General features: G+C 53.2%; 1 protein-coding gene across 1 annotated transcript; it reads left to right on the top strand.

Moving 5' to 3' along the window:
- Window positions 1-984: 984 nt before the first annotated feature.
- ZBTB39 (zinc finger and BTB domain containing 39) lies at window positions 985-8,712 on the top strand. Its single transcript, XM_045071630.1, has 2 exons — window positions 985-1,113; window positions 2,610-8,712. The coding sequence occupies exon 2, from the start codon at window positions 2,654-2,656 to the stop codon at window positions 4,787-4,789; it is 2,136 nt and encodes a 711-aa protein (XP_044927565.1). The 5' UTR covers window positions 985-1,113; window positions 2,610-2,653; the 3' UTR covers window positions 4,790-8,712.
- The last annotated feature ends 407 nt before the right edge of the window (window positions 8,713-9,119 follow it).

Raw genomic sequence — 9,119 nt, 5'->3', positions numbered from 1 at the left:
GGAGTGTAGGGGAGGCGCAGACCTCAAGTACTTGTTTATTCATTTGTTCATTCAGTCAAGCAGGCTTTTTTTATTTTTTTAAGCACCTGTCACAGGACCAGGTAGTGTGTGGTGAACCATGCCAGGAGTAGAATCAAGAACCACAGAGCCCTGTCTTCAGGAAGCTCTCAGCCCAGCGTGCTCAGAAGTTCACAAACAACCTGACTTCATTTTTACCTTTTTCTGCAACGTTTGGAGAAGCTTCTGGGACGATGAGATGCAGGACAGGGTAGAGGATGACAGTTTAGAGTAGGGATGCCATGCTCCAGGGTGAGGAGGGGATGGCCCTCCACCCGGTTGATGAGGGCAATTCAGAAAAACCGGGTCTGTGGGGGTTGGGAACGTCCCTGCAGCTGCTGCGCTGTGGCCGCTGTGGCTGGGGGCGGGCAGTCCCCGGGCCGCGTGGGAGTGGTATGGAGGCCGAGAAAAATTAAGGCCATCCGACCTCAGGTTTAGTCTTAGCATGCCTTAGCATAAGTACAGCCATCCTAGTTCCGGCAGCCATCTCAGACCCCTGTGCCCAAGGGCTGAACTTTCCCCTACTTTACTTTCGTTCTAAGGACCCCCCACCCTGCTTTAGTAACAAGAACCCCCACCCTGCTTTGGTTCCAGAGACCCCCACCCTGCTTTAGTAACAGGAACTCATAAATACCCCTGCCTTAACTAAGCTCAGTGGTGGCTCCTTGGTGGTCTCTCCGACGCGAAAACTGGGGTATAACAGTGGGAGGTGGGGCCTGGGCAGGGGTCCCCAGGGGCGCTGGAGGAGAGCGGAGTCTCCCCTGGGCTCTGGCCCAGCCCATCCGGCTCCCGGCCCCGCCGTTGGGGGGCGCTGCCTCCTCCCGGGCGGCTGGGGGCGCTGCGGCCAAGCGGCGGGGGGCGCTGCCTCCTCCGGGACGGCGGGGGGCGCTGCGGGCCGGGCGGCGGGGGCGGCCCGGGCCGGCGCGGCGAGTGGCGCGGCGGATGGAGAGTCTGGCCGCGGCCGGCGGCGCCGCCTCCTTGTCGGGCCGGGCACGGCGGGCCGGGGCCTTTGTGTGAGGCGGCGGTGGCGATGGTGCTCGGGCCCCGCGGAGCCGGGTAAGCGCGGCCGGGCCGAGGGCTGACCCGGGTGGAGGCCAGACCCCCGTCCCGGCCTTTCTCTCGCTCTCGCGGGGCTCCCTCCTGCCCGCTCCCGTCGCCGGACCCATCATACCCGGCCGCGCGCCGACCCCGGCCGGTCCCGCCGCCCATCCTTTCGTTCCCGTCCGGCCCGGCGCCCCCGGAGCCGCCCCGGGGGGATCCCCTGCCGCTTGGGGCGCGACCGAGGTGCTCCGTAGCCCCCGGATGGAGCACCCTGGCCCGATCCAACCCCGTTCTTGCTGGGTTTGACCCTCCAGAGGGGAGACTGCGGCACCACGGGATTGTTGGGGTGCCTTCTCGGAAGTTCCCAGTGTGCCCCCCTTCCCACCCTCCACTCAGGCTTGCCAGTGCCCCGACCTGATGTGTGGCCGCCAGGGCCCGGGAGATGCTTCCCTGTATCCCAACAAAGCGCAGAAGCTTCTTGGATCCCAGAAAAAGTTGGGAGTTTGTAGAGGTGGTGAGGTGGAGAAAGGGGCTGTGTTGCGCGGGGCGAGTGCTGAAATTGAAGGAGAATGCAGCTAGCTTGGCTTCCTCACGCATGCAGGACTTGAAGGGGGTGGGGGGAGTGGGATCCAGCAAGCTTTTAGGAGTCTTGCCAGTATAATTAGATGCCCTCTTAGGGCATCAAGTCTTTTCGTTCTGATCAGCATATGCATAGATCCCAAAAAGGGTGGTTGAAAAAAAAAAGGCATATATAAGTAATAGTAAATGCTACAGTGTATTCTATTTTGCTTTATTTCTTTGGGTCTTGAGTGTTTTAGCTTAATCTTAAGCATGCAGAGGAGGAGACAACAATATCTGGATGGCTCTGGTTATGGTAAGACAAGAGACTAGGCAGGTAGGTGGTCTAGGGAGGGAGAGATCAGAACTCATGAATGAGTAAGAGGTCTATTTAGGGACTGGAAGGACAGAGCATTGATAAGAAAATAAAAGAGCAATCTTCTCTTGCCCTCAGCAGCTAATGGAACTTTGGTAATTATGTTCAAGTACTTTTACGGCGTTTGGTGTTTGGTGTTGTAAGAGAAGTGAAAGCACTGAACGAGATAGGAAAGCGTGTATTGGGGAAGAAGTTAGGAGATCCATTTGAGCCCTCCATCTAATAATGAAGTGAGGGATTGTGTCCAAGAGGTTGCCTCTGACTTGACCCTAAGGTATTAGCTTCTGTCCCACCAGGCCTACCCCCTCTCTTACTGACTCTCACAGATGGCGCTATCAGATTTTTTTCAATACTTTCGGGTTTTGTTGTGACCGTTCTGTGTTTGGGAACATGCAGGGAGAAAGGTCATTGTCCCATCACTTGTCCTTGCCCCCGGCAGCATGGAGCAGCACTGTGACCCTTGGCTCCTCCCCGCCCAGGGCTCACAAACACTCAGACTGGTGGTATTTTCTTCGGCAGAGCTCCTTGCGTGCAGGGATGTGTTTGGCCATCCATCTCTTCCTTTTACTGTCCACAGGTGAACCGTGCTGATACAGAGGCAACGTCCTAGGAGCTGCTAAGATGGGCATGAGGATCAAACTGCAAAGCACCAACCACCCCAACAACCTGCTGAAGGAACTCAACAAGTGCCGGCTCTCGGAGACCATGTGCGATGTCACCATTGTGGTGGGGAGCCGCTCCTTCCCGGCCCACAAGGCCGTGCTGGCCTGTGCGGCAGGCTACTTCCAGAACCTCTTCCTGAATACAGGGCTGGATGCTGCCAGGACCTACGTGGTGGACTTCATCACCCCTGCCAACTTCGAGAAGATTCTGAGCTTTGTCTACACGTCGGAGCTCTTCACAGACCTGATCAATGTTGGGGTCATCTATGAGGTGGCCGAGCGCCTGGGCATGGAGGATCTCCTCCGGGCCTGTCACTCCACCTTTCCTGACTTGGAGAGCACTGCCGTGGCCAAGCCCCTGACCAGCAGCGGGGAGAGCCACTCCGGTACCCAGAGTTGTAGCTCGGCAGAACCTGCCTATCCGCTTGGAGACTTCCGGGGGGGCGGGGAGCACTTTGGTCCTGATAGGAACTATGTGTTACCTAGTGATGCTGGAGGAAGCTGTAAAGAGGAAGAGAGAAATGTCACCAGTGACACTAACCATAGCTTGCCTCTGTCGCAGCAGCCCATGCCGCCAAAGACAGAAGACCACGACGGCCCTGCTCCTTTCACCCCCGTCCCTAATCTGGTGACTCAGCCAGTCCTAGGCGCCGTCAGCATGGGCATCCAGACCAGCGCGACTTCCTGCCAGCCGTATAAGGTTCAGAGCAATGGAGACTTCAGCAAAAACAGCTTCTTCCCCACTGACCGTGCAATTGACATTACCCCTGGGACCAACTCGTGTCTGAGCAATAGCGACCACTCCAAAGATCCGGGCTTCGGGCAGATGGATGAGCTCCAGCTGGACGAGCTGGGGGATGATGACTTGCAGTTTGAAGACCCCACCGAGGAGATAGGCACAGCCGAGGAGGTGATTGAGTTGAGTGACGACAGCGAGGATGAGCTGACTTTTGGCGAGAGTGACAACCGGGAGAATAAGGCCATGCCCTGCCAGGTGTGCAAAAAAGTTTTAGAGCCCAACATTCAGCTCATCCGACAGCATGCTCGGGACCATGTGGACCTGCTGACAGGCAACTGCAAGGTCTGCGAAACCCACTTCCAGGACCGAAACTCCAGGGTGACCCACGTTCTGTCCCATATCGGCATTTTCCTCTTCTCCTGCGACATGTGTGAAACTAAGTTCTTTACCCAGTGGCAGCTTACCCTCCACCGACGGGATGGGATATTTGAGAACAACATCATTGTCCACCCCAACGACCCCCTCTCTGGGAAGCTGGCTCTCTTTTCTGGGGCAGCCACTGCAGAGTTGAAGTGTGCTGCCTGTGGGAAGGCACTGGCCAGAGATTTCCATGCAGTCCGAGGACACATCCTTGACCATCTGCACCTGAAGGGCCAGGCCTGCAGTGTCTGTGACCAGCGCCACCTCAACCTCTGCAGCCTCATGTGGCACACGCTGTCCCACCTGGGCATTTCCGTCTTCTCCTGCTCCGTCTGTGCAAACAGTTTTGTGGACTGGCACCTTCTAGAGAAGCACATGGCCGTGCACCAAAGCCTGGAGGATGCCCTCTTCCGCTGCCACCTGTGTGGCCAGAGCTTCAAGTCGGAGGCCGCCTACCGCTACCACGTGAGCCAGCACAAATGCGCCAGTGGCCTTGATACCCGGCCCACCGCGGGGCTGCAGCACCCCGCTCTCCAGAAGCGGAAGCTGCCAGCAGAGGAGTTCCTGAGCGAGGAACTGGCTCTGCAGGGCCAGCCCGGGAACAGCAAGTACAGCTGCAAGGTCTGCGGCAAAAGGTTTGCCCACACGAGTGAGTTCAACTACCACCGGCGCATCCACACAGGCGAGAAGCCGTACCAGTGTAAGGTGTGCCACAAGTTCTTCCGAGGCCGCTCAACCATCAAGTGCCACCTGAAGACGCACTCGGGGGCCCTCATGTACCGTTGCACGGTCTGTGGCCACTACAGCTCCACGCTCAACCTCATGAGCAAGCACGTGGGTGTGCACAAAGGCAGCCTCCCACCCGACTTCACCATTGAGCAGACCTTCATGTACATTATCCATTCCAAAGAGGCAGAGAAGAACCCGGACAGCTGACTGGGTCCCCGCGGAGCTAAGGGCAGCTTCTAGGCAGCAGCCAGGACGTTGATTTTCTAATTGCTGTTGGGCCCTCTGCAGTTTCAGTTTGGCCTTGCTAGGAAATTCTGTTCTGTCTTGTGTTGAAAGAAGAAGAAAGAGCACACGAGCTGTTACTATTTTTGAGAAGCAATGGCCCTATCATGTTTACCTCCTTACCTGTTCTTGCCCATGGTGGGCTTTGTTTTTGAGTCTTCGGAGGCCGGGCTTGGGATCTGGTCAGGCAGTTGATGTCAACTAGATCCCCTGACTAGATCCTCTCTTCGCGCCTCTCAAGTTTTAGTTTACTGATAGGTATTTATGCTGCTAAGAATCCAACCAACAGCCTCACTGAATAGAGGAGGTGGAGAGAGGTTTTCACTGTGGGTATTATTGCCAGATTTCCAACTGGAATGCCCAGCTGTGAGAGAGATTTGGGGAATGTGGTCTTTCAGAAAAGACTAGTCTGCAGGGCAGCTCACTTCAGGTGCCAGGCCCGGCCCTCAGCAGGGAAAAGGCGGATGGGACGGCGGTGCCTGCTCGTTTCCACGCTCTGATCTGCTGGGGGGACAGGAAAATCTTTTGGCAGCTAGATCCAAACTGGAGGCAGAGCTTTCTGTTTAGGTCAGAAAGCTTTGGGATGAATCCTTGCTGGTCAGAAGAGGTGTCCTCCAGGGCCGCTGGAAGTGGCAGCCTGGATGGACAGGAAGGGAGGCTTCTCTTTTCTCCTCGATTCCAAAGAAATACGATTTTATGGAGTTGTAGCCCAGGTGGTTGGTTAGGCCTTCCCTGTGGGGCAAAGAGAACAGGGAGCCCTTTGATACAGTCATCTGTCATCAGGCTACCTCCGTCGACCTTGAGTTTTCTGGTGGAGAGGTGGGGATGTCTCTGACAGCAGCAACCTTGCCTTAATTTATATCCAGTCTCCCACCTAGAAGTGTGTTTGACCTGTGGTGTAGATGAGAAGACCCCACGGGGTGGCGGAGTGATGGACTGTGAGCCCTTCAGGATCGAAGGGACCCGAGTGTGTAGCAGGATGTGCGGTCTGTCTGTCCCAGTCGGGTAACCTGTTGTTTACTTTGTGCTAACTGCCCAGGAGCTTTGGCAGCTCACCTTTGACCTGCTGGAATTTATCCTGATCTATCATTGCATCGCCACCAGGGGGCGTTATTGGACGGCAGCTGGTGTAGGCCTGCCCCAGCTGGCTGGGATGGAGTCTGCCCAGTCTTTGGGGCTGGTTGCTCCATTCTTTGTGGCTTTTGAGGGGTTCTTGCCCAAAGAAGGCTTGAGGGAGAGGGCCTTCGGATCCCGCATATTCACAAGGTAGCACCTCAGTAACTCATACTACCTCAGCCTGCTCAGGCGAGCTCTGGGAGTCCCTGGCCTAGGCCCTGACATTGCCCTTGTGGGGACTCAGCAGCACCCGGGCTGTTTCACAAGCAAGTGGTTTTAATTAACTCACAGAGCCTTTTCGAACATTGATATTTATTTATTTTTGCTTTTATATACATAGTACCCAGCATCTCTTTTGGATAAGTGACTTAAGGAAAATGAGTTTCTCCCCAGCGAGTAGCCATAGTCCAGGGGATAGTCCTGGCCAGAGGTTTGGAAACGGGGGCTTGGACTCAGGGAGGAGGTGTCTAGCCTTTAAACAAGCGACTCCTTTTCCTTCTGTCCAGATAGTCTCTTCAGAATAAGCCCAGGGAACCCTTTAGGTAATGGATGTGAGTTATAGAAAGTTGGGGCTTATTAAATTCCTCGGCCTTTCCTGAATGCGCTTGAGTAGATAGGGAACCGGATTGAGGGGAACAAGTTAAATGAAGGAACTTTTTGCACATTTTCTCATCCTTCCTAAACTTGGAAAGCTATATTAAGACACACAAGCAAGCCAAAGTTCCGTCCCTGTCGGACTTGCTGCCTCTCTCTCTAGCCCTAAATTGGTAAAGCCTCCCAGTTGGGGTGCCTGGCTCTCTGGTGGGGTGACTTTTACATGAAGGGATTTGTACCAGTGGCCGCTTTTCACCATCGAACTTGTTATTCATCCCCTCAGGTCATTCTTGTCAAGTATGCAGTGCTGCGACTTTCTGTCCCTGACTGGCTTTTCCCTTTCTCCCCCCCCCCCCCGCCCCCCGCACTGACTGTTGGAAATTTAAGAAGGCAAATGTGCGGAAGACCGCCATCAAGTATCTGCTAAGCTTTTTTGAAGGCTGAGTGATCCCTCCTAGACTGTCAATGAGGACCAATTTTTGAATGGTCAGATTTGAGAGAGGTGGTACTTACTGGAACCCAGCCAGCTGGCCAAGCATGGATCAGTGTGCTGGAGAAACCCTTTTCCTTAACGGAGGGCATCGTGGATGCTGGGTAGTCTGTATACTTAACCTGAAACTGTGAAGTTTTCCCTTTTCTCCAGTAAACCAAAAAGCAAATCCTTGAACCTTGCCCCTGAAACACTAAACAAAAAGCTGCATCCCCTGATCATCCTGAGGCCAAGCACTTGATTGGGGGGTGGGGTGGTTGGTGGGGCTGGTTGGTTGTGGTCAGACTTGTAGCAGGGGTCAGTAGCTCGTGAGGCTCACTGACCAAACCCCATTCCTCTGCTTGTCCCATATTCACACCTGACCCCTCCCCCTGTTTAGAGTCATGTTTGCTGCCTCCACCTCCAGCTCTCCCTTTTCCGAACTGTTTTACTTGAAACTCTATGTTGTGGCAGAGGGAACTCTGGGATCCCTGGTCGAAGGTATTCATTTTATTTTGAGTTTTTAAAACTTTTTTTCCAGCCTTCTGTTTTGTTGCCCCTCTGCCTTGGAGCCCAGTTTAGCAGTCTGCTGTAATGTTCTGAGGTTCTCTCTGACCCCTGAATGTCTTTTCTCCTCCCCCTTCTCTGTTGTTCCGTACTCAGGACCAGCTACATAATTTGCAGAGTCCTTTGTTTAAAAATGAAGATTTTCAAGATGGCGACTGTAAAGCATTAAATCAGGCACGAGGCTATTCCTGACCTGTTTCTTAAGGGAAGAACATAATACTTGGATAGCACATCAGAATAAACAGCAGAGGCTGCTTTTGGCCGCAGGAAGGGGTCCGTCTCCCACCTCTCCTGTGAGCCAATGCTGGCTTGCTGATGCCGTAGTGCCTGCTGGGAAGCTCTGCTACATTTTAGTATTTGGTCCTACATTTTAAGGGCCCGGGTGAGCCCTAAGAACCAGGAAATGGGTAAAAGTTTTTTTTTTTTTTTTTACTTTATTCCCTTCTGATCCATCAGCACCCCTTTGTCTCCAGGACAAACCTTTGGGCCTAAATACCTTCTCCCCAGTCAGGTTTTGCTACTGATGAATTTTCTTTGTCTTCTGGCCTCTTACTGTGCCCTGTTCCTGAGACTACTCAACTTTGGAAGTGAATTTAAATCCTTTTCTAGGTGGACACTGATTTTGTTGGTGTGGGAGTGGGCTGTGGAGAAGTCTGCCCGTCCGAATGTCCCCTCACATCCTTTTTCTTCAGTCCTGCCCTGAGTGGGTCAGGAAGCCGGGGGCACACAGCATTCATTTCACTGTCATCACTCATGAGCAAACTTAACATCAGAATGAAAATGAAACTGTTTTGATTTTGCTGTTTCTTTAACACCCGTCCCCTGTCCAGTCCACCCTTCCCTCCCACCTCTGCTAGTGAAAGTCTCTTATGAAACCGAGAAGAGTTGTTGACGCCTAACTTCCTTCCATTAAATTAATAAGTACTGACCTCCTAATATTTAAGTGTTTACTATCTATTGCTGTAAAGTTTTGTATATTTTGTAAACTTCTTTTCCCAAATAGTAGATGTCTAAAATCGTACATCTGATTCTTTTATATTCCATTGTTCGGCACAAAGTGTGGTTTTTATTTAGAATAAAAAAAGGAAACTTGAAACAGGAATTCTTTTCCTCTTGACTGGGGTTACTCTGTCCCTTGAGTTCAGAAGTTTGGGGCCCAACACCTGGTAGTGGTAGCATTGTGCTCAGCAGATGCCAGGATTCTTTTTAAAGGATTTTCTTTATTAGGGCATGAGCAGAGGGGAAGGGCAGAGGGAGAGGGAGAAGCAGACTCCCCACTGAGCCGAGAGCCCAACTTGGGGCTCAGTCCCAGGACCCTGAGATCATGACCTGAGCCAAAGGCAGAAGCTTAACCAACTGAGTCACCCAGACACGCCTGATGCCTGGATTCTTTCGGGTAGCACAGTTTCTTTTCCTTTTTTTTTTTTTTTTAAGATTTCATTTATTTGAGAGAAAAAGCACAAGCTGAGAGGGAGGCAGAGGGAGAGAGAGAAGCAAGCTCCCTGCTGA

This window comes from Mustela putorius, unplaced genomic scaffold, assembly GCF_011764305.1.
Source record: "Mustela putorius furo isolate JIRA1106 unplaced genomic scaffold, ASM1176430v1.1 tig00003988_pilon_pilon_pilon, whole genome shotgun sequence".
NCBI classification, from domain to species: Eukaryota; Metazoa; Chordata; class Mammalia; order Carnivora; family Mustelidae; genus Mustela; species Mustela putorius.
The sequence above is the reverse complement of the archived record's forward strand: the minus strand, read 5'-3'. Positions and strand labels throughout refer to the sequence as shown.

Coding starts and splice junctions, on each gene's coding strand:
- ZBTB39 (XM_045071630.1), top strand. CDS start 2,654: ATGGGCATGAGGATCAAACTGCAAAGCACCAACCACCCCAACAACCTG.